Below are 26,036 nucleotides of genomic sequence, written 5' to 3'. Positions count from 1 at the left end.
AAGTGTTGTGTGGGTGCTGACAGGAAACTGTTAACATATCTTAAAGAACCGAGAGAAATAGCTGGCTAGTCTCATCGTTACTTGTGCATCCGGCTGAGGTGATGTCCTGCTTTTATACAACTTGCTTTGCTGGGGCAGAAATGGGGGTGGTGGTGCATCTCCTTGCAAATGCATCCTATTGAGCCATGCAACATTAGAATGGAAGAAAATCTATGATGAATTCAGTCCATAAGGACATGAATGAGGCCAGATAAAATATGGTGGGGGGGATGCCACGTTCTCCTCTTTTTTAACGAATGACATGACAGATTATGAGATAAAGAGTTCTAAGCTCCTGGCAAAGCCAGGAAGTAGGGTTGAATTAGAGGAAAATGAACAGACGTGGGTGTGACTGGGTGTAGTTTCAAGTGCAAAGTGTTTGGCTACTCACAGTGTCTGTTCCGAAAAAGACTCCTGTTTGCTGAAGACTCATAGTCAGATGCAATTACTTGGAAAGGGAGATGTAGTTTAGGCAAGAAAAGCAAAGAAAGCTTATTTCTTGTGAACATATTGCTGTTGGTAGGCAAACATTTTGCCTGATTCCAATAACGCTGATGCTGTGTGTACCCAACATCTAGCTAGCAGTGGGTGTCTCGTATAAGTTTTAGTGATCGTATGGATGAAAACAAATATTTGACATGATATGTGATAAAAATCTCTTGGAAGTGTCAATCATAAAAACAATGCGCTGCTTGCATAGAGAATTTCAACTCCTTTTCGGGTTTAGGCAAACCTGCCGTAGATCCTATCTGGGCTTAAATTATCCAAACTGCAGTGTTCGAGTTCTCACGTCAAGGCCATAAGTGAGCATTGTTGAGCTTTCAGCATCTCATAGGAAACTCCTTCAGGGCCCCATTTGGGATGCAGCTGCCTGTGTCCCTGTGATGACGGCAGTCAGCCCCGCTGGCCCGGCTTCCCTCTGCTCCACTGCTCTTCAAGACGGGCCTCAGGGGCTCCAGGCACGTGTCACCGCATCCTAACCACCCCCGCTTGCTTCCGCTTTGAGACTTTGAGGCAGTGTTTACAGTTCTCTTCTTCTCACTTGCCTTTTTTTCCCCCCCAGTCTCCCCTCATGGGACTAGATGTGGGTTCCGGTCACTTCCTTCCACTGATTTTTCTAGTTATGTGATGTTAGGCACACGTGGAGTGTTGGCTGCCTCAACTCTAAAGTGGATATAACCTCGGGGGTCGCTGTCAGAGTCAGATGGCAGCAGGGGGAGACAGTACCCAGGACGTCCTACAGAGGAACAGGATGCTAAGTAGTAGCTTTCCTTCTCCAGCATGGTTCGTAAGGATTTCGTTTTTTAGAGTTTTAACTTCTTTCCCAGTGGAAGTTTCTCACTAATGCTGGAAATTCCCAACTCCCTAAGAGAGAAGCAGGCAGTGATCAGGTGTGGTGGCCTGAAGGGAGATGTCTTGAATTCCGGGTTAGGAGTCAGCCTTACACTGGCCATCTCCCTCTTCTTTGCCTTAATTGTGCAGAGGGCAGGAATTTTGTACCCTTGGAGCCCTGCACCCAGGACGGTCATGCACAGTGGGTGCTGGACACAGAAGGCAAAGTCAGGGCGGGGGGAATTAGCGACACAGACCCCTGCCTCTCCTCCTCTCTGTCTGCCAAGAAGGTCTAGGCTTCATAGGAGCACTGATTTTCCACTCATCAACCCATCCTGGTGTAAGCCTGCCCTCTTGGGCTTGGATAGCAGTTCTATCCTTATTGGTCTTTATTAGTGTTATTCCTTCCTCTCTGTCCCTCTAATCTAACTTATTATCCATGGAATCTTAAGTGTAATCTTTAAAAATCATAATGATGCCACCCCTTTGCCCCACATCCTCTACAGACTTCCCACTGGTTCCCTGCATTGGATGAAGGCTGCTCCCCTTTATCACAGGCCCCTGCCACATTGGCTTCTGTCCACCGCCTCCAGGGCCTCCCTGCTCCGAGATGTTCTCCCCTGGCTCGTGGCCCACACTTTCATCAGGGCTGGCTTCTCCACCCACAGCCCTGGAGGGAGTTCTTCACCCTCCCCATCCCAAAGACCCCTCCCTTCCCATTCTGCTCTCCTCTGTCACTGAGCACTGTTTTCATTAAAAAATTTTTTTTAATATTTATTTATCTGGCTGCGCCAGGTCTTAGTTGCGGCATGTGGGATCTTTAGTTGCGGCATGTGGGCTCTTAGTTGGAGCGTGTGGGATCTAGTTCCCTGACCAGGGATTGAACCCAGGCCCCCTGCATTGGGAGCGCAGAACCTTAGCCACCAGACCACCAGGGAAGTCCCTGTTTTCTTCTTAATAGGGATCACACTCCCATAATCACACATCTGTTGGCTTATGTATTCAATCTCCCTTCTATAGACTATATACCCTCTCAGGGCAGGGGCTGTGCTGTTTTATTCACCAATATGTACCCCGTGCCTCACAAATACCCTAGTAGATAATAGATGCTCAATGCACATTTCCTGAAGAAGGAAGAAAGAGGGCAAGGAGAGAGGCAGGGAGCAAAAAGGAGAAGGGAAATAGGAAAGAAGGAAGGAAGGAACTGTATGGCAGTAAATGCTGTTAGAGTGACACTTTGTAGAGTGACGAGGTTAATAGTCAACCACGCATAATGGAGTAAGACAGTACCATCGTCTTATCTGTAATCAATGTTTGATCAGAATTTGAAATTGTCTCTAAGGGGATCTATAACTAACTCCTTGGTCTGATTATTTCTCCCAGTTACTGAATTTTCATTAACAATTAACTTTTATAATACTTATCTTTTTGAAAATGTTGTTCATTTATTCATTCAGCAAATATGTATTGAGGACCTACTAGACACCAAGACATAGTACAAGATAGAGTCATTAAGAGACCAGGATCTACATCAGATTCTGTGGGTTCAAATCAGGAGCCATGGGACCTGAGTACCTATCTGTGACCTTGGTTTCCTCTCTCCAAAGGGAAAAACTATTAGCTCTGCCTTATTGTGCTGTGAGGATGAAGTGAAGTGTTAGCTGCTGAGGATAGAGTGGTTGGAAGGGCAGACCCTGCCCCTGCTCTCTGAGTCCACAGCCTATGAAGGGAGACAGACTTTAAACACATCACTGTACAAACAGCTGGTTTATTCTCACCAGGACAAGTGCTTTGACAATGACAGTGTACCATGAGGTGCATCTTGAGGGTCCTAATCTGGTCTGGGAGGGGTGCTGGTCAGACAGGGCTTCCCTGAGGAAGTGACGCATAAACTGAGACTTGAGGGTTGAGAAAAAGGTTCCCAGGTGAAAGGAGAAGTGTGGAATTGGGAGCAAACACCCTGCATTTGGAAGGAGCAGGGTGGTTCCTGGGACGACTGTGTTCTACCAATTATAAGATGTATTTTTTTAAATTAAAAATCTCTGAAATCAGGACCTGTCTTACAAATGATGACATCTTAGATTCAATGAAATACAGAATTAAAACAAAAACAAGAACAGAAAAGCCCAGAGAGGCTGGAGAGCAGAAAGTAAGACGAGAAGAGGTGGGGGGGCCATGCAAGACCACATAGGTCTTGAGAAGGATGTTGACCTTTATCTCAAGAGCAAAGGAGAGTCATGGAAAGGTTTTAAGCAGGGGAGTGACATGAAAATATGAATTTATGAAAAGGCTCACCCAGCCTTTTGTGAAAAGTATGAACTGGAGTGAGGGATGGTACACGCACGGAGACTGTCTGGGGCTCCCGCAATAGTACAGGCAAGAGATGGCGGTAGTTGGACCGGGGCTGTGTGAGTGGAAGCAGACAGAAGGTGGACTCAACGATATTTAGTGGGTCGAATCAACATGACCTGATGATAAAGTCATTATGGGGAACAGAGGGAAGAGATTTCAGGAATGACTGGAGGTATCTGGCTTGGGTAACTTGCTGGAGAACATTTCTGCTTCCCAAGATAGGGAACTTGGAGGAGGAACTGAGTGGGGAGAAGGTCATTAGAGCAGACTACCCCATCCTTCCTGAAACTCTCACTCTACCCCCTTGGCTTCAAGGAAGCCACTTCTGGTTCATCCTACCACTCTGATGTTCACTCTGGAGCTCTCCTCCGTTCCCGTGGCTTGCATCCCTTTATGCCTTGGAGCCCCTAACTTATGTTCATTCTAGAATTCTCCTCTGAGCTTTAGAACCGTCTAAGCAGCTGCCTACGTGACTACTCTCACTGGATGCCACACAAGCCCTCACACTAACCGTGTCCAAAACTGAACACATAACCTTCTCCCCAATCTTGTTGGTTCTACCCACTGAACACAGATCTAGATGCATTACTCTAAAATCTGACTTTTGTGCTATTTTGAAAAGTTTAGTTGGAACCAAAGTATAAAACAGTGATCCAAATTGAATCACAGTAGTCGTTCATCTTGGAGAAGCATCCTCACTAAAGGAACAAGACCCCCTTTCCCCAGGCCCTCTCTGTCACAGTGCCCTGATTCATTTGCTTCCCAGCACTTCTCACTTTCCGGAAGTTTCTCGTTTGCTTCCATCTTCCATGCTCATTGTCTGTGAACAAGGCTTCTCTGACTGCATCAGTCCCGTGGTCCAGCACTTACAGTGATGCCCAGCTTGGAGACAGCACAATCCTGACTTTCCAAGGGTGTTTCCAACCTGTGTGTGAGCTGTTGACACTGAGTCTGGGCAACTCTCTGAAATGAGAGTATACAGAGCTGCCAGAGTGACAGGTGTTTTTATATTAATTTGAATCTCTTCCATGTGAAGACCTTGAAGGCAGAGATATTTCCCCTTCCTTATTTAGCATATAGTACATACTCAAAACTTTTTTGTTTTAACATCTTTATTGAAGTGGAATTGCTTTACAATAGCGTGTTAGTTTCTGCTTTATAGCAAAGTGAATCAGCTATACGTATACATATATCCCCGTATCTCCTCCCTCTTGCGTCTCGCTCCCACCCTCCCTATCCCATCCCTCTAGGTGGTCACAAAGCACCGACATGCTCAAAACTTTTGAAAAAATTTATTGTGTGACATGAACAAGGACAAAATGCGAAGTGGGAAAGCAGGATTGCTCAGCTTTGAATTTCCAGAATGTTTTCCTGCCCCTTGAAATATTTCCCAGATTTGAAGGTAGATTTTCCTAAACCGAGAGCTCTTCCCCAGTAATAAATTTGGCATTTCCTGAGCTCTTCTGACTCTTTAAGATATTGCATCAATGAGTGAACAGAAGCAGGAATCTGGTTTGAATGAGCCACACCTGACAAATCCTTACAGCTCTTCTCGAGGTAGGTGAAAGCAGATTTCCTTTTAGGCGAACCTGGGATGGGAAGGTTCCTTACTGCCCCACGATGATTTACCCAGGTAGTGACAGCTCCAGAGCAATGCTTTGAAAATTCTCATGTGAGCCCAAAGCACCGGGATCTTGTCAAGGTGCAGATTCTGATTCAGTGGGTCTGGGGTGGGCCTGAGAATCTGCATTTCTCACCAGCTCCCAGGTGGTATGGGTGCTGCTAGTCTGGGGACCACACTTTAAGTGGCCAGGCCCTAGACTGGAATATTTCCCCACATGCCAGACTGGACACAGATGTTCCTGGACTTATTCCAAGGGTTGTTGAAAAACTGAGCCTTTCAGGTTTTGAGAATTTTTAAAAAATAGATATGATTAAAAATAGAGAATTTTAATAGATTAAAATTAATAAAAATAGACAGTTTCTTATCCCCATGCTATAGCTCAAGTAGATGAAGCCCATGGAGGTTAAATGATTTAGCCCAGATCACAGGGCTGGTAGGTGGCAAGATATTGTAAATTCAGTTCTCTTCATTCCAAGCCCAATGCTCTGTCTCCTTTATCACATCTGTTCTCACACTTTTGCGTATTCCTTCCTCCCTCCCTCCTTTCTTCCTTCCCTTTCCTTCCTTCCACGGGAGCTTACAGAGCACCTTTTCGGGGCATTTGCCTTTGCGCAAAGCACTGCAGCTGTCTTGGATGTCTGTTCCCGTTCCCGCCAGCCCGGATTGTACCCTGTCTTTAAGACACAGTTGAAAAGCAACTTACTCTGTCACACTTTCATGTACTGTGCTGTCCCCAAATCCCATTCTGAGTGGGGAAGCTACAGCGACTCAGGAAGAAAATTGATATTCAGGCTAATGTAGTACTATCAAAGAAGGTCCATTAACGTCCTGTCATTTAGATCCATTTAAGTCATCTGACTCAAAAACAGACTTACAGAAGGTAGTTTTTATCGAGAACCCTAGCCATCCTTTTCAGACTCAGGTGGAATGAGTCATCCTCATGGTCTCAGCTGGTGGCAGCCTCTGGCATTTCTCTACCTGCTTCGGAACACCATATTCTAGTTCTAGCAAAGGAACTCCACGGAGGCTGTGCACCATCCATTTCACAGGGAGAAGAAGAATTTGGAAAAATTAGGGATGCTCTGAAGGTGCCTGGCGGCTCTTCGTGCCCGTCTAATTCTAATGAAAGATGAGTGCGTTCAAAGCAGGTGGTACCAGCACCTGTAGCCGTTTGCTGTGTTGCTATTTCAAGATAGGATCGGTAGTATTAAAAAACTCTCCAGAAATATCTGCAGGTTGAAAATGGATTATTTGAACCATCCTCTGAGCGCTCAGGACACCTGAATCCACATCGGAGTTATCTATAGCAATGCATTCTGTTTCTCAACATTTTGGAAACCTGCAGACACACAGAATGTGAGCTCATGGCAAGGACAGTCATCTGGTTCAGCCACAGACTGGTCCTAAGACATCAGCAGACCTCACTCTGCTGCCTGGGGTTCCTCTGAAGGAACACAACACATGCTAATTATGACCTTGAACACTCTCATCCTCAGGGGCACTAGGGCGACTCTGCTTAAAGGAATGCTTTGGGAAATTGCTCGGTAACATTAAGAATATTTTTATAATTAAACAATCCTCTTCTCTATATCTATTTTCTAAATTTGCATTCTTTTCTTTGGTTTTCTTCAAGACGGCAGGCGAGGGCTGCCTCTGTTACCAGAAAGACTATCAGCTGTTCATACTCAGAGATCATATTCAGAGAAGTGTTGGTAAAATGATGTCTTTCCAACTGAAATAATTTCTCCTTGAAAGAGCTCCAAGAACTTTATTGTATCTTTTATCTCTCATAGCCCTCTAGAGAATGTGGTAATATCCTGTCCTCATTGTACCGGTGAAAAACCGTGAGTTAACATGACAGGAATGCATTGTTTCATAAAGAGCAATAAACCATTTTGCAAATAAATGAAGCGGAACATCCAACTGCAGCTGCCAGTTTCCGCCGTGGCCTTTCCTGGTCTTTCCTTCCATTCCTTCCTCCTCGTCTCCAAGCTCCTGGTCTGATTTGTCTTCTGGCAGCTGAGCTCTGTTCTCAGATAATCTTATCTGCTCCCTTTCTCCATCCTAATGGACTCTCCATGTTGACTGATTCCAGTTCTGCAGAGCTGTTCCCAGGTATCTGGGTGAATGCTGTACATTTCAAAGAAAGGATCTTGAAGTGTTTGTTATTAAATTCTTTGCTGGTCATTATAGATGAAGATACGATTGTACAACATGTAATTATCAGAACACTTATTTTTCCTGAATGAAGTTCTGCTATTTTCTTTTCTGATTTCATCACTGTGCCTAAAATAAAGTTTTAATACATAATAGACGATTTTGTTCACCACTGGCTTCGTCGATGCCAATAGAAGAAATGCTTCTCTGAGAACTTGAATATTAACAGTTCTGGATATATGTTAGTATCCTTTGGTTTCTTACCAAGTTGTAGGTATTTCTTGTACAGTATAGCATAGTGTTTAAGAATGTGGGTTATAGAGTCACATGGGTTCAGATTCTAGTTCCACAACTAACTGTGGAAACTTGAGCAAATTAATTAACTTTTCCAAGCCTCAGTTTCCTGATCTGCAAAGCAGAATTAACAATACTCACCTCAGTGGAGAAGAGGGAACCTTCCTACACTGTTGGTGGGAATGTAAGTTGCTGGAGCCACTATGGCTATACCATAAACAGTATGGAGGTTCCTTAAGAAACTAAAAATAGAGTTACCATATGATCCAGCAGTCCCACTTCTGTGCATATATCTGGAGAAAACTCTAATTTGAAAAGATACATGCACCCCAGTGTTCAAAGAAGCACTATTTACAATAGCTAAGACCTGAAGCAGCCTAAATGTCCATCAACAGATGAATGGATAAAGAAGATGTAGTATATATACACAATGGAATACTACTCAGCCATAAAAAAGAATGAAATAACAGCAACATGAATGGACCTAGAGATTATCATACTAAGTGAAGTAAGTCAGACAGAGACAGACAAATATCATATGGTATCACTTATATGTGGAACGTAAAATATGATACAAATGGATTTATTTACAAAACAGAAACAGATTCACAGACATAGAAAACAAACTTATGGTTACCAAAGGGGAAAGGACCAGGGGTTGGGATAAATTAAGAGGCTGGGATTAACATATACACACTACTATATATAAAATAGATAACCAACAAGGACCTACTGTATAGCACAGGAAGCTAAGCTCGATATTTTGTAGTAATCTATAAGGGAAAAGAATCTGAAAAAGAATATATATATATATATATATATATATATATATATATATATATATATATATATATACTGAATCACTGTGCTGTACACCTGAAACTAACACAACATTGTAAATCAACCAATACTCACCTCAGAAAATTATTGTGAGGTTTAAATAAAGATAATGCAGGCTAAATAATTAGTGCAGAACCTGGCATGAAATAAGTACTCCATAAATGGTGTGGTTGTTATTGTTGATGGCCACGATGAGATGATGACAGTAATTATAATAACCAGCCTTGGGGATGGGAAACTCTCCTGTAGGTGATAATTCTAAAAATATCCAATTAAAGTGTGTGTTGAAATCTTCCTTTCCAAAACATTCTGAAACTGATTTCAGATGTGACAAGCAAGATTTGCTGGGTGTCAGCTGGAATTTTTCTGCACACTGGAAAACCCTTGCTGGCTCCAGAGCAGACGGGAGCTACTCTGCAGCAGGAAACTGTGACCTGTGGACATGTAGCAAGAAGTTCCTTTAAATAAACTAAAACGCTTTACAATGACACAGGAAAATCGTTATTAAGTAGCACCTGGCAGCTCTGAATTCAATATTTAGAAGCTTACGGAAATAAAAATATTTTTAAAAGGTAAATCTTTTTGACTCATGAAATCTACATGTATTGGGCATACACAGACTTCAGGAAAGGCTTTCCAGGTCTGGCTAAATTTTGTCATTTTTAGTATTGTTATGGTTTTCTAGAAGGAGGTAAAGACAAATGCTGAGATAGAGAGGAACTTAGACTATCTGAGCAAATTAGCTTAAAGTCTGAATTGTAGAAATTTGAAAAATGACGTCTAATTATTTTCAAGAACTAATGGGTGATTTAACCCAGTCTCGTAGACTTCATGAAATCTTGGGGTTAAAAATAGCACTTTGTCTGAGATCATTTTACAGTTGAAAAATGTGGGATCATAGAAGCCAAGTGAGGTGTTCCATAGAGCCCTAGTTCGTGACAGCAAGTTGGTGACGGGGTGATGAGAAGAGGCACTGAACTCCCAGTCTAGTTCTCTTTCATCAGCTCAGCTCTCCAAGGACCCTTACAATGAACGGCAAAACACATCTGCAGTGGTCACACAAAGTTAATATTAATTTTGCTATATGTTCAGAAAGGACTTATTTCTTTTCCTTCAAGTAGGTTAAATTTCTTCCTAAAATCTTTTCATATTATTTATTCATTTAGAGGTAAAATAATGGTATGTGTTCACTCTCATCTAAAGGATAACAAATTAACGGAATCTAGACTGATGAAGTTTCTTTCTGTTTAGAATTCAAGCAACGACAGCGATACTCAGAAAGCAGCTCTCATGTCACCTCGGGCTTTGTGTGTGTCAATGTGAGGGTTAAATGAGTTAACACATGGAAAATAACTCAGCACAGTGAATACTGGCAATGACAGATCATAATGTTGTTGCTGTGGTCCTTTGGGATGACTATGAATTTCTAAATGAGGATTAGTATATTACTCTGGCTCAGCTACAAGTGTGATGGAGGGAATGAGGTCTTAAATAACATGGCTGTCCAACGGAAATATAATGTGAGCCGTACATGGAATTTTAAGTTGTCTTGTAGCCACGTTACAAAAGTAAAGAGAAACACGTGAAATTAATTTCAATATGTTTTAACCAATGTGTACAAAATTATTATTTCAATATAATTTTTAAAGTATTAGTGAGATATTTTACATTCTTTTTTTCCCCCACTGTCTTTGAAATCCCATGTATACATTATCTTTACAGTCCATCTCAACTCAGACCGGCCCAGTTTCAAGTCCTCAATGGCCACATGTGGTTAGGGCTCTGTGTTGGACACAGCTGCTCTAGTCCTATGTACACGTGAGCCCAATTTCATCCTTTCTGAAAGTGCCTTTTCTCCTGGCTCTGTCCTCCTTGCTATAAGATCAGTACCCATCATGGTTAAATAGAAATACGTTATATATTTAAATTTGAGTTATACTGCACATAGGCAAGACCTGAGTTGAATGTTTGGCTCACTCTAAAAATAGTTCACTTAAAAAGCAATAGCATATTTCTTTTTCTTGGACTGGTTTCTTTATATTTCAGTAAGTTGTGGCTAACTATATTGTCAAAGTAGAGGGAGGTTGACTTTTTATTTCTTTACTTTAATAAGGAAAAGCTTTGCTGACATGAAAAATACTTAGGTTTACCTTTTGTTAAAGTGCTTTTTTGATTTATGATTCGTGGATTATTTACTAGTTCAGTAAATATTAATTGTTTCGTGTTGCCTGAAAGTATGATTCTAATACTGAAGAGTTTGGTAGCTGGACAGAAGAATACATGTGTTACAACTATAACTTACGACTCCTTATCAAGGACGTTATCAAAGGCATTATAGTAGAAGGAAACCCCATATTGCTTTCCATAGTGGAAAACAACAACAAATAGATGTCCTGAAAGCTACATAAATAATTGTTAATCAGATGGGAACTTCTGTGTTACTTCTGAAAATTATAGGATATAAAGTAAAATAATCAGGTTAGCTTTCATGTGGAATAGTCGCATCACTTATTTTGAAATTCTAAAATATGAGCCTGGATCCATTCTCAAATCTTAGTCGCACTTAGTGTCAGGTTACCCGACACATCAAGCAGGACACACAATTTTCTCTTGTAAGTTTAATCATGAGGCTATGGGAACTTGGAGTTGAATTCATGCTTCGTGACCCAATGTGTCAATGAACTAAATATGCCAGGCCTTAAATTTCTTATCGGCAAATGCGGAAGAATAACAAGGGCTAGAAATGTAGGAGCACGTCACAAGCTGACGCTGGGCTAGACACCTGACTTGCTGTAACTCATCTAATTCTCATCACCCCCATGTCCCAGGTTGTGGGCACTATGCTATTTCCATTTTACACATGAGGGGGTCGAATTTGCCCAAGCTCACAAAGCCAGCAGTGGAGCCATCATTCAAGCCCAGGCAGGCGCTCCTGAGGGAACTGCCTTGATAACTGAACGTACAGGGGAGAAACAGGGGTTAAAGAGAATTACTTAGAGGCATCTTTAAAAATATCTTTAAAAAAGCCCCCACTCTTTCTGTTTAGAGGTTCTTATACAGGTTCACTAAGATATTAGGCAGTTCTGCACTATTCCACAAAACCAAGCCCATCACTAACTTTAAGAAATAAAACCAGAAGTATGGAATACTTCCTGATGAAGTGACGAGGTTGGTCCCTGGAAGAGAAATGGGGAGGACCTGAGATGAATGAGGGTTTGACTAAATAGCCTCTGAGGTTCCTTAGAGCCCTGGCCTTCAGTGACTCTAGGTGAATGTCTGGGGTTGAAGGGCGGAGCTCCTGTGCCCTTATTTGGGGTCCACAAAGCCCAAGCCAGGCCATGGCAGTTCATTAGTAAGAAGAATATGTGGTGACAGCTGTTGAGATAAGGTAGCTAAGTGAAGTTCTGCAAATAAGCCTCTGACTGAGAACAGAACTCTTAGTTCAACTGCAAGTCTGTGCAGAATGGACTAGCTCATGGTGAACATTTTCCATCTTTATCTTGTTCTTTTTGGAATTTAATTGCCTTTGGAATCAGTAAAAATTAAACCATGGCTATAGATGTTTGATGACATGCAGTGGAGAAAGTTCCAAATTTTGGAGAGGAAAAGGGGAAGGTAGAAAGAAGAAAGGTAGAGAGAATTGGGGCGGGGGGGGCGGGGAGAGAGAGAGAGATATAATAGCAGGAAAACAAAATGTGGCTATGAAGGCAAGAATGAAGCCTTTGTGAGGATAGTCTGCTATAGCACTGAGATAATGATGGTTGAGATAGCTCAAATAACTCCTCTGCTTGCCCTTGGGGTTAAGCTGGCTTTCACTGTTGGAAAGAGGACCCAAGGGAAAAGTCTGAAATGTTTATTTTAGCAGAAGTGTTAATCTTCTTGGGAGAAGGCAAATCCACCACATGGAGGGATTACCACTGAGCGTGATCTGGGCAACTAAGTCGCAAGGCAAGGGGTCCTCCAGTTAATGCACAATTCCTGAGCTCTCTGTTTACAAGTGGTGGAGACATTTCTATCAGTGAGCAGTGGATCGGTCTTCCCAGAGAGTACCGTGACTCAGCTAAACGGACTGAGGGCAAGATTTAAGCAAGGTGTTTCTCTTGGCTTTATTTATACTAGATTTTGAAAACAGCAACATATGCTTTCTGTTTTTCCAGTGAATTTCAAACACTTCATGATGAGTGTGTTCCTTATATCAAATGTTCATTGTGTGACCAGGTAAATGGCATCATGTCATGCCGGAAGTAAAGAGGCTATGGTCTCCTTCTCATCAGGAAAAAAGCAAACAAGGGGAAAAAATGTTATGTTTGGTCCCTCACGGTCGGTGCCTCAGAACTGTTCAATTGTTACTCACCACTCACCCAAGACAAACAGTCTATTGGCTGAGATAACAAAACTAGCATTCTGTGTCCCTCTGTCAGTCTGGGTATTAAAAAATCCCAAACAGATCCAAATCTGATGCCAAGTGGAGGGAAGAGTCACCTGAATAAGGACTGTGAATGATGTCACTGGGTGAATGATAGCTTTTTCCTTCCTTCCTTTCCTTCTAGAGCTAATGCTTCCCCTCCCCCAAATGCCCTGTTCTCAGGGTGCCTATCACAGTAATCCCATACCTATCTGTGCGTTTATGACTGGGTAACTGAAGCAATAGTTCCACTAAAGAATGAGGGGTTCTGAACATTTTCTCACAGTCCCTGGCATATAGCAGAGGACACTCACAAGCATTTCTTACCATGAGTGAGTGGAAATAAGTGATTGTTGATTGAAAGTTCAATATTTGAGAATTTGTTGATTTTTTCCCCCCAGAGTGGCTCCCAAAATAGGGGAAGGGAAAGTCTGGAAACAAATCCAATACTCGTGAAAATCACAGACAATCATTTGGATGGATAACAAATTTCTAGATCCAAAAGGATAGAGATACAGTGGTAATATAAGCCAAATTAAAAAAGATGAAATACTCAACCACGCACTTTCAAGATGGGGGAGAATCGACTTAACAGCAGCATGTGTAAATATAGCTAATATTTCCCTCGGCTTTATTACGTGAGTGCCAGAAAGGTTAAGGCAATTCTAGGTGCATTTTCTATGCTTCAACAGAAGCATACAAAAAAAGAAGAGAGGAAGCGATAATTTCATTCCCTTTTGAGGTGACGTCCTGAGGGCAACCAGTTGATGAAGAGATGCAGGAGAGTGGTAATTTTAGAAACCTTGGCTCAAGAAGAGTTTGGTTAGTTTTAGTGCGGGCAGAGAGAGGGCTGGAGAGCACTAGAGAAATACTTAAAGGGCTGTTACGTGGACCAGATGGATTACACATACTCTGGTGGCTCCAGCAGACGAAACCAGAAGCAGTATAGAGAAATTGCAAAAAGACAGGTTCTAGTTCAGTGTAAGAAAGAACTTCCTAGCAGAGCTCCTCCTCTACGAGCATGGAGGAGTAGATTTCTTAAGTCAGATGTATTCAGCAAGAGGCTGCGTGGCTCCTGACTGAATATGTCCTAGTGGGTTAATCTAGTGGGTCGCCAAGGTCCCTTCTAACTCTGTGGCTGTGATTCTCTTGCCATGTTGTAAAACAAAGCCAACTGGCATGAAAGGAGAAGAATACACTTCAGTAATAAAGGACCGGCCTTGAATATCCTTCATCTTCACCAGGGCCTGAAGGGCAAAGCAGTTAGGCAGCTGTCCAAGGTGCTGCATGGAGTGGCCTGTGTGGGCAGTTCTACTTCTCTGTTTTTCAGTTTGTTTTCATGCCTTCTGGGTTTTCAGCTTTTCTTCTTCTTATATAAATCAATTACCCACCCCCACACGTGTATGCGTACACACACACACACACACACACACACACACACACACACACACACACACACACACACACACCACACACCCCCCCCCCCCCCCAGGCCTTATTTAAAAGCAAAGACAGAAATACGTAGGCAATGTGTAAAGGAGCTGAACTACACTACCTGGGGCTTCTCTACCCTGTCCCAGGAGCAAACGAATCCATTTCATTTTCAAAGGTTAGACTTGGTACCTAACGTTGGACTGTTTGACGGGACTGACATTTAGAGTAGCTAAAAATCTCTGCAGTGTGAGGTAGACCCAGGAACATTGTGAGGGTGATACACCTGTCCTGTTCTCTATTCTCTATTTGTGCAGCCTTTCCTATGTTACTTGATTTTTTTGGTCCCTTAGTTTTTCCCACCCCCCAGATGGAAGCAATAATAGCATCACTCCTTAGGGGTATGAAAATGAAGTAACTTCATGCATGTAAAGAAGTTACAACTACACCAGGTGCACAGACAGCGAATATTAGTGTTATTATATACTGTGTTTGGGATCCCCAGATTTGATAATTGGCTAGAGGGACTCACAGGACCCAGAAATGTAGTTACACTCACAGTTAAGGTTTCTTAATAGCACAAGGATACAGATAAAAATCAGCAAAGGAAAAAGGTGCAGTGGGTGGAGTTCAGGTACACTGGACCACTTGCAAGCTTCCAGTTTGCCTCCCGTGCAGTCACACAGAGAGAGCTCAATTCTCTCAGCAATGGCGAGTGACAACACATGCACAGTGTCACCAACCACCCACCCATGCCTTGATGCCCAGGGTTCTGGGTTTTATTGGGGTGGGGGGGGTCCGTCACATAGGCATGCAGAGCATGTGTGACTGACCTTAGCCACTCGGTCTTCAACTCCTCCACCTTCCCCAACAAGAAGTCCAACTGACAGGGTGTGACCCAAAGCTCAGGCAAACGAAGACACTTTATCAGTCAGGATACTCCCAGGGTTCAGAAGAACCAGTCAAGGGACAGTCCTGAAGACTTTTGGAATGTGGAGGGTTTGGGTAACTCAGGCCTACTGAGTTAACCATTTACCGCACATATATGTAAATCTTGCTTATTTGAACAACCCAATTCAACCATTTTCTTAATGTTTTGAATGGCTTTTTTTTTTTTTAGTATGTGAACGTTTATTGAATGTCTACTGTGTGCATAGCTCTTATCATCTTCTCTCTAGAAAGCTAGAAACTAATTTCAGTTTCAATCATGTTATAAACACAGGAAATTGTTATTACTCTAGTATAAAAGGACACACCAGAGACTAAGATCAATGCCATTGTTGCAATAATGGTGATAACACAGTGCCCCATAAATTTTGACTACAAGTACATGTCAAGTGCTTTAGGTATGGTATTAGTTTTAGTCTTTCTCAACAACACTGGAAGGTAGGTAACAGCTCTGCTTTACAGGTGAGGCAATAAAGGTCCAGGGTTCTGAAAACTCCCCCAGGACTCCTCAGTCAGTAAGGGGTCAAGAATACATCGACCATCTGATTCCAAATCTCATGGTCTTAACATCATACATGATAGTTTCCTATGACCTTGAGAAACAAAGGCTCTCAGAAATACTTTGAAACATTAAAAATCTAACAAAATTTAGGAGACTTTATACATCTCAAGATCCACAGAATGTTTAGACAGGGGGGCAGAGTTGTGGCTAGAACACGTGTTCATTTTACCAAAAGAAGAGATTCCTGCAAAGAAGATTCCAAGATGCCTCGCTCCCTCCAAATGTGGTGTAGAAGACACAAAAGCAAGGAACACAGAGATACAAAAGGGGGGAGAAGTTATATAGCTATTTTGAGTGTCTTGGTTAATAAGGGGGACATAAAGTCTGAATGCCTTACAAGATTCCAAAATGGCTGACACCATGACTTATTTGTAATCATATCTTTTTCCTTGCCCTGTTATTAGATCTCAGTCTGTGGTAGAAGCTGGGACCCTGAAACATGAGGACAAGGGAGAGAATGAGAACACTCAGCCACTCCTGGCTCTGGACTGAACCCTGGGCCACCCTGTGCTCTGGACATCCCCAGCCCTCAGTGGTAGCAGCCACCAGGAAGCACATGTGCAACTGACCCCACAATGCGTGCGTTCGGCTCGACACAAGGGCCTCCTCTCCTGCCACCCGGTAATGACTGTCACCAGCCATTGGTCTAAGCAGCCAAAGTTGAACAAAGACTTGAGAGATGCTTTATTTTTCAATGAGGGAATTGGAGGATGAAGCAAGGCAGTTATGGAAACAGATTCCCCCCATCCCATATTTATAGTATTAAGTGAATTGAAAAGAGAAAAACTAAATCTGACGCACACACTTCATTAGGATAAGGATCTTTCTGAGGCTTTGCAGAGACTCTGTCCAGTTTTTGCAATTTAAGATTAAGTGCATTTCCAAGTAGATACATAAGAATTAAACTGTGCAGACACAATTGTCAAGTTTAACGTAGTGCAAAGCCCCAAGACAACAGTATCTCCAGTGATTTCCATTCCTATATTGAAATACTTTCTTTGACCTCATCACCAGCATCAAATTTCAAATTGTTCAGCCTAAGGGCACGTTCTCGTAGGTCTGGCTGTTTGCAGAGCTTGTTGTTGTTGTTTTTTTTGATATCCTGCAAAAATGATTTTGATATCACATCTTTGATCAGGCCACCAGCTGATTATCATGAGCTAATTTTAAACAAAGACACAAACTGAAAGATCTCTATTTCATCTTAGCAATGTGACTTCCCACAGGGGATGTCTGTCTCTAGAGGGTGCGCGGGGGTCTCATTGAAAATACATGTCACTGATTAATGAATCCATTCAAGTTGCCTCACTTGGGTCACTACAGAAAAGAAAAGTGCTCCCCACGTTCCCTCACCTCCTCTTGCAACCAGTTAAAGGTGTGGAGAAAGGGTCTGGCTGTTGCCGAGAGGGTAGGTGTCAATCATGGAGGAAGACCCCTAAGGATGGTGAAATACGAAAGAACTGAAAATAAGAGAAGACCAGGAATGCAGGATGAAATGCCAAAGATCACTTTATTTCTTTGTTTATTATCCTTAGAAATGGAGTCCCCAGCTATCCATTCAAAGGAGATCAGATAAAAAATAAGCAGATTATCATAAGATATGATATCCTTACTTGTGCCATGTTTCCCAAAACCAGGTGTATGTTCTCAGCTATCTCTTATTCTCCCAGCCATCTGCATGACATGGGCCTTCGTTAGTATGACCAGTTGGTGCTCAATGTCAAACAAAAAATATTTTAGTTGATAATGAGCAGTAAAATATGATTTTACACGTTAAGTACTTGAGAGGGTTACTTGTTGGCTAAAAAATTCAAAGGAAAGAGGTGATTCAACTGGCCATAATCATCCTCAATAGATACTAATCTTAATCATGTATTACGTCTCTTTCTTAATGGATCTAGTGTTATAATTTTTTTCTACTGGTAGAAAATAATAACAGAAGTGATTTTTGTATTCCACCCTTGAAATAAAATTGAAAGAGAATTTAAAATATTTCTTAACCAACTGCATCACAGTATAAATAAAACCAATTCATTTCGTGTAGACATTTCAAATAACAAAAAAATAACACTGAAATAATTCTACCAATGCAATGACTGAAACACTTTTCTTATATACCACAACATAGGGAAGAAAGATGAAGAATTAAAGCAAATTGGAAAACCCATTTTATTACTTGCGTTTATCAAATAGTTGTGGGATCCAGTATTTCAAATGCTACTGGAGTCTATTATTGCCAACATTCTGCAGCAGTAATAGCTCTGGCTTTCCAATCGGCAATATTTAGAATCCTCCTGTAGTGACCCGATTTTAAATACCATACTATAATTACTAAGTTAAGAGCTAGTTTTGACTCTATTCCATGATTTCATTAAATGAATCAAAGATGATGGTTCAACAGTGACAACTTACACTTTGAGTTTCTTTATGTGTATGCACTATACATACAAGAACCAAATTCAGTAAGTGACATGAATGTTACCACATGAACACTAGATTGTATTGTTCTTTGTCAGTCATTTCTTCTGTTCAATAAATACTGAAGGACACAAATGCTTTTTTATTTTTCAAGAGTTTGCTTTTTCTTCTGGATTTCGGTAATTAATTTTGACATTTTCCCTCACATGCTTCTTCATCTATTTTAGTGAGATTTTTCAACATTGGCAAAACAGAAGGAAAGAGGACAAATATTTTACAAACTCTTTGACTGGAAGCTGAAGTCCTTAAAGACAAGCAAAGGGGGTTCATTTCAATATTAAAGAATGCTTTCTAAATAAGATAAAGGAAGCATCTTTCTTTGTCCTTCAATGGAAAAGAAAGCACAAGTGTTTTTTCTACCTGCGAATGAAATCTGGTAACCTATGTGTCATTTCTCCAGCATTTTTGTTCATATTGGCTTAAAATTCAGTGCATGAATATCATTACATTCTTATAGCTAACATTTCTAGTTAGCTTTGATTTAAAAAACACAAAATTTAATGCATCAATATTCCACTAAATTAATGACGTGGTCATCTTCGGAACGAGTAGGCAACTGTTCTTTCTATGCAGTAGGAAATTTTAAAGCCGAACTATCAATAATGATTGCCATCTCAAAGTGAAGCTCAAATGGCAGAAGTTTCTCAAGCCAGGGAGATGTCAGAGTCTTCCAAACAATTTCAAAGAGGAAAGCGATTTTTACATCCTACACGCAGGACAGAGATCCTGGCATATTCTTGGTCTTCCACTCTGCCATCCTTCATAGTTTTACAAAATTTTGATGGGAATCCTTTCAACGGCCTCATCACTCACAAGGATCCCCAACAGAAAACACTCTGGATTCCAGCCCTGTTTCATAGACGCAAAGAGACCAGGAGCCAGGTGTCCTAGCAGCCCCCTATCTACCTGATCCCAAGAGAAAATTTTCACTTGGAGAAATTTTACTTTTTGTTTTCTAATGCCTAGTGCTTGACATTAAAAAAATTTACATGCGTCATTGTTATAACTCATTACAAAATGACTCCAAGTACTTCTTCAGTGTAAAAAGTTCCTCTTAGAAATAAATACCATTTTGACAGTATCTCCACCATTCACATAGCGAGGAGAGGAATTAAGACATGAGCTCTCAATGGTGACAAAAAAGCAAAGAGACGCAATGGGTAGGGAGCAGTACGGTTCATGAAGACATTGGCATAATTATGTCTTTCTCCTTTGTATTAGGAAAATAGAATCGTTTTTTCATATGAGTGCCTTTTACTAAAAATAATTAAAAGAGGGACGTCTGAGTTCATCAGGAAAGTTACGATTAAGCAGAACTAAAGCGTTTATACAGCTTGCCATTAAACTCAACAAAAAAAGTAGCGGTGTGTGATGACAAAATCATCCTGCTTCCCTAGAAAAATATAATTGCATAGAAAAATTACAAACTAAAGCAATCCATTTACAGTTTCTACATATACTCTCATTTACACTGATTTCGCCTAAGTGGAAAAAATATCTTTGGCCGGCAAGGTAGAAGCTATCATGGGTGCACCTGGAATACAGGCATCAGATGGGGGCTGTCATGGATGAAATACCACAGGTATTTTCTAAAAGAATTGCAGCGAGGCATATATTCCCTTTAGTGTCATCCAACCCTCGGAGGAGGTTTAGAATTTTTCAGGCTGCAAATCCAGGGAATTAAGGGCTGTGGTGTTTGAACGTCTATGCCCACATCCAAGGTGACTGAACCAGAGAGGCAGCCTCTCTCCAGCGTGTCCTGAGCCTGCACAAAATGCTAAATCGCAGGAAGGCTGCGTCTCTGATGGGGTGTCAGCTCGGGGTGCCACACATCCACGATGAAGATCAGCCGGAAAGACGTGGCATCCTGCCACACCTCATGCTCAAAGGAGTCATCAAAGATGAGCACCTTGCCTTCTTCCCATGTCCTGGAACAGAAAAGCATGGAAGCTTGTGATTCAGATGCCTGAGGATCAATCCACGTCTGTGTTCAGGAAGGCTCTCTCATGATAACCTTTGCAATGGGACCAGGTAAGTGAAACACAGGATGTGTTCTTTCCTCGGTGATTAAGAAAGAATTTCAGGATTCTTACCATGAACATCAGCTTTCACGCTCAGCACTGAAGGTATACAAAAGGCAGGAGACTGGTGATAAGGGTAAACTTATTCTTGGTACAAACCTAGGCAAGGCTTGTTTAGTCGGGCGAGCACTCGAAAGTGTGCCCCAGTGGCTCATTCCCAAGGTGACCTCCCAGTCAATGGCTCCACGGTATCCTCCCTGGCATTTCAGAGATTGGTGTGGAAGTACAGTGACTGGGTCTCAGGCATTTTGATGTCCCATAGGCATGGTGTCTGTGCATCTCCAAATGATTCTCTTTTCAACCCATTCCATTTGTTAAAGTTCCATTTTATGGAAGGGCGGATTGTTTATACTCCTAATGTTATACGCTGTGCAAGTGGGTTATCCATGGAATATTTGAAATGAATGCTGCAAAACACCCTTTAGGGCTGACAGCACTACTTCACAAGATACCTGTAGAGGAGCTAAGATCTAAATATGGTGTTAGTCTAAATAAGACAGCCGAGAGAGTAAAATGCAGGGCGCAATCATACGATGCCTTTCAAACCCAAGGAAAGTTTATTATTTCTGCTAATGTTTTCTTCTTTTTCGAATAGGTATTAATTGTCAATACGGTAAATGCTAAGTTATGTTTCTGAAATGAAGTTTTTACTAGGAAATTTTTTCTAGATATCAAAATTCCTCTCAAGTAGTTAAAATCTTACTTCCTGGATTAGCAAATAATTAAAATTATAGGAGAAAACGCTAGCTTGATTTCAACTTATTGCATTATCATAAAGAAGTTTTCCTTAGGGAAATGATTTGTCTTTTTATGTTCATTACCTGGTGATTAATCAATATTAAATTAGATAATATTATCTAATATTATCTAATGTTACACACGGCAAGCTTTCTCAACCTTGGCAATACTGACATTTTTGCCAGGTAATTCTTTGTTTTGGCGGGGGGCGGGGGCTGTCCTGTGCTCTGTGAGACGTTTAGCAGCACCTCTGGTCTCCGCTAGATACTAGTAGCACGCCCTTACAAACTGTGACAATCAAAAATGTCTCCTGGGCTTCCCTGGTGTCGCAGTGGTTAGGAATCCGCCTGCCAATGCAGGGGACACGGGTTCCAGCCCTGGTCTGGGAAGATCTCACATGCCGCGGAGCAACTAAGCCTGTGTGCCACAACTACTGAGCCTGTGTGCCACAACTACTGAGCCTGTGCTCTAGAGCCCACAAGCTACAACTGCTGAGCCCACAAGCCACAACTACTGAGCCCGCGAGCCACAACTACTGAGCCCACGTGCCACAACTACTGAAGCCTGAGCACCGGGAGCCTGTGCTCCACAACAAGAGAAGCCACTGCAATGAGAAGCTCACACACCTCAACGAAGAGTAGCCCTTGCTTGCCACAACTAGAGAAAGCCCGCGCACAGCAACGAAGACCCAATGCAGCCAAAAAAAAAAAAAAAAAAAAGTCTCCAGTCATTGCCAAATGTCCTGAGTTGGAAGGCAGTGAAGTGGGAGACAAATTTGTCTGAGACATATTAATGAATCTGACACTAAAATTTCCAAATAATTTAAAGTAACAAATATCTGCAAGTTAAAAGCTCCTTGAAGTTGGGAACCAATCCTCTGTTCTGTTACCCATTCTCTCCCCAGCCCCACCTCCTGCGCTGCCTCACACACCTACCCTGATGTCTTTGTTTTAACTGAAGTATAGTCGATTCACAATGTTGTGCAATTGCGAGTTTATTGTTTATTTTTATTTTTTGGCCACGCCGCACAGCCTGTGGGACCTTAGCTCCCTGACCAGGGATGGGGCCCACAACCCCATTAGTGGAAGCACACAGTCCTAACCACTGGACCGCAGGGGAGGTCCCACCTACCCTAAAGTCTTGCACTCAATAAATGAGTTGCTTGGCTCTTTGATCCAATTCCTCTGAAGGGTCAGGGTCTACTGGAGTCCCATCCAAGTGTAACGAAGGACAAAAATATATAGACTCAGGGGCAAATGACTGACTATGTATTCATTACCATGCAAAGTCAAATTTGAAAAGAAAAGCAAAGTTAAGAAATGAAAAAAATGACAAGAAAAAAGAAGCAAAATGATCCCTAGCTTATACAGTTTGGTGGTCATTTCCTCGGCCTTGTTATCAGTGGGACTAAGCAATGTCAGTGACAAGCCTACAATACAGGCAGAAGACAAGGGGGGAAGGGCATGCAAAAGAAAACAACAGTACATCCATGTTCACAGCAGCATTCCTCACAGTAGCCAAAAGGTGGAAGCAACACCAGTGTCCACTGACAGATGAATGGATAAACAAATGTGGTCTATACATACAATGGAATATTCCTCAGCCTTAGAAGGAAATTCTGACAATGCTACAACATGGATGAACCTTTAGGCCATCATGCTAAGTGAAATTAGCCACTCATGCAAGGACAAATACTGTATGATTCCACTTATATGCAGCACCTAGAGTAGTCAAATTCATACAGAAAATTCAAAATTACTTTGGCATCACTCTCTATGAGTAATCTCCCTCTATTTGAGAAGACTGAAAACTTCCCAGGGGGTGCAATATCAAAACTCCCTAAGAGAATCTGTGACATAATGCTTGGTGCGGCAATGACAAGTGATTCTCAACGTTTTCTGAGTGGTAGAGAGTTTAGAACCTACTTAAAGTACTGGAAGTAATTAAGACAACTAAATTGAACATTCTAAGTTTGCACAAAATGACATTTTTCACTAGATTACGGTAAGTGTAAGAAAGCCAAAGATTTAGGAATGCTGGATGTGAGAAAAACCTTAAGCATTCCATTCATTAACTTAAATTCCTTATAAATTGGGAAAAGCTTTTAGCGCTGGTTCATTCATGGCATACCAGTGCCTGTAAAGGTGGAACTTAAGTTAGCGCTGGGTTGTGGCTTTGCAGATATTTTGGGTCAAATATGGACTAGTGTAAACCACTGATTAAACAATTTTTTAAACGTGAAATCTGGGAGGTATTCCAAGGGGCTGGATTCCATTAGGGCCATAAAATTCTATTAGATTTATACTTGCCTTTCTATTTTCTTTCAGACACTTTCCCAGAAAACAGTAAAGATACTCAATTACTTATTGTAGATTCTTAAATGTAGATACCTTCTGAATAGGTAAAAAATGATGTCTTTCAATCACTTATGAGAGCTAGAATGACTAAAAGTGCAGCCCTAATTGGGAAGGACAATAAAACTCCATCCAAGTGACATGCAGACTAAAGTGACTTGCGTTCAACAAGAGATGTGTCACCTGTCTGGGAAAGGATGAAGGTTTTCCAGAACAAAAAGAGTCAGAGCTCAAAGATGTCAAAGGTCTTGCACCTCTTCTGAGTGAAAAACAAAGACACTCATTGCAATGCAAAGAAAATAGTTTTCAGGCCACTCGCTTTGAGAGCAAATCTCCGCCACATACATTTAAGTTATGCTGAGATTATGACAAGAAAAGGACCCTCTGGAGAAAAGATTTTCAGAGCAGCCTTGGAAAGAGGTCCTCCTGGAGGCGTTCGCCCAGCCTTCCTCTGCGGGTCCAGAAAGGCAGGATAGCAGTGGGCAGCTGCACCCCATCCCCAGATGGCTACCTCAGCTTAATTTTAGCATTTCTTACTGTTACGAGAAGAACGTCTCTCCCTGGTTTGCCAAAAGATAGAAGAATATCTGGTCACAAGATAAACCAACATTGTGTAATTCCTCAATTTCTCAGATTATTATAATTAATGATAATGGTATAATGGTGGCAGCATAAACCTAATAACTATAATTTTGCCATAGAATTACCATCACCATTAATAATGCTAAATAATGACGCTACGTGCCAATAGAGTTTTCCACCTAAAAACTTTATAGATTATATCTCAGTGATCTTTGCTAAAAGGTTCTGAGGTAGACAAATGACGCGGTTCTAATTTTTCAGCAAAGGAATCACATGCAAGCCAGTTCGGATGCCTGCGGTGACACCGTGATTCTGTGGAGGAAGCAGAAAGGCACTAGGCTTGCTTCATTACAGCCGGACCTCTAGCTCAAGATCGCGGTTGTAGGAAACATTCTCAGCGCCTATAGCTGCGATGCTGAGGGGGCCTGAAAGGAATTTAAACAGGCTGACTGGAGTACAGAAAAGGGTCAAAGGGCTCAGGAATCAGGCTGCTTTAACACAGCTCTTATCAATTCTGATCCATTGAAATCCCTCAGTTTCTGACTGCACTGGAAAGCCTGGCACATCCTGGAATTGAAATTAAAACTGCATTATTGCCACTTCCTCTTTTTTCTCTCCTCCTAATACAGAAATACACATGCACATACCTTCTTTGTCTGTCTATCTATCTATCTATCTATCTATCTATCTATCTATCATCTATCTATCAGGATAAAGCATTTTTCTGGAAGCTAGGACACCTGTGTTCTTGTTCTGACCACTGCTAACTAGCCATGTGGCTGTGATAAGCATGTCACCTGTGGGCCTCAGTTTCCCCATTTGTGCAATGATGGAGGAGGGCAGGAGGGCCTCCAAGGCTTCTTTCAGCTCAGAAATTCTCTTAATTCTCTGAGCCAAGCTGTTGGCTGGGACTTTAGTCTTCATATTGCATTTTACAGGATGCATTTCACAAACTGTCATCTGAGAAATGGGTATGGTATTTGCTATTTTGTTGGATGTCAAAATAGTAATTTCAATAAAAGATGGCTAAATTACAAAGAAGCTCTTTTCCCAACAGCTTCTGTATATATGCACCCTAGTATCTCTCTCCACCCCTCCTGGGGGGGCTCGTTCCAGCCAGGCTGCCGCGGGGATTCTCTCCCCTCCAAGTGGGCCTGGGGCTTCGGCTCCGCTGTGCAGCCCCTGCACTGCCTCTGTAACGGCTTTTGACTCCCCCCTCGTGGTCCTCGGTTACCCAGTAGCAGAGGGCTCTGTAACATCGCGAAGAAAGCCAAAAGGGGAGGACAAAGAAAGGGAAGAGGGAGAGGAAACCTCCCGAGGCCACAGAGCTGGGATGCCTCTGGCCCCTCTCCAGGGTGGCGGCACAAGGGGAAATGGAGGGGGTGGCCATCCGCTGTGCCCTGCTGTGCCCCCCTGCCTCAGCACCCCTCCCAGCCCCAGGCCTATCACATCATAGCCCCCCTCTGCATCTGATCCATTCCTTCACCAGCCCTAGCCCTGCACACCCTCGACTTCCCGTTTCCCCCTCCTTCCTGTCTCCTTAGAGCACCCACCCTCATCCCCGCCAGAGTGCGCACTGCAGGTTCCAAGGACCACCTCCGACAGTACAGGAGTGCTTGGTCTCACGCCCTGGGAGGTAAGGGGCAGAAGTCCCCATTTCTGCAGCAATCAGAGACGAGCACAATAAAAGCTCAAAAATACTGAGCATAGTTACCACGTCACACTCTGTAAATACAGTTCTGAATGTATTTATACGGATCACTTTAATTCTCAAAACGACACCAAGACATACTTTTATTCTTCCCATTTTACAGATGAG

At 42.1% G+C, this 26,036-nt stretch overlaps 2 protein-coding genes across 8 annotated transcripts in view; one reads left to right on the top strand and one right to left on the bottom strand.

The window, feature by feature from the left end:
• The window catches only part of CLVS1 (clavesin 1), a 133,055-nt gene extending 116,210 nt beyond the window's left edge, over positions 1–16,845 (top strand). The window contains exon 5 of the mRNA XM_079901412.1: positions 16,389–16,845. Within this exon, the coding sequence (XP_079757538.1) occupies positions 16,389–16,476 (88 nt within the window). The 3' untranslated portion in view covers positions 16,477–16,845. The remainder of the gene's footprint in view (positions 1–16,388) is intronic.
• Positions 1–26,036, bottom strand: part of ASPH (aspartate beta-hydroxylase) — a 414,018-nt gene that overhangs the window by 188,061 nt on the left and 199,921 nt on the right. For 2 of the 7 annotated variants that reach the window (XM_079901409.1, XM_079901408.1), the window contains one exon: positions 17,404–20,390. The exons of the other annotated variants lie outside the window; for them this stretch is intronic. In XM_079901409.1, the coding sequence (XP_079757535.1) occupies positions 20,240–20,390 (151 nt within the window). In that variant the 3' untranslated portion in view covers positions 17,404–20,239. Of the gene's footprint in view, positions 1–17,403; positions 20,391–26,036 lie in introns of those variants that run through there. 7 annotated transcript variants of the gene reach the window in all.

Source organism: Stenella coeruleoalba, assembly GCF_951394435.1.
Source record: "Stenella coeruleoalba genome assembly, chromosome: 17".
Lineage (NCBI taxonomy): Eukaryota > Metazoa > Chordata > Mammalia > Artiodactyla > Delphinidae > Stenella > Stenella coeruleoalba.
Note: the sequence above shows the minus strand (reverse complement) of the source record. Positions and strands in the feature narration are given on the sequence as shown.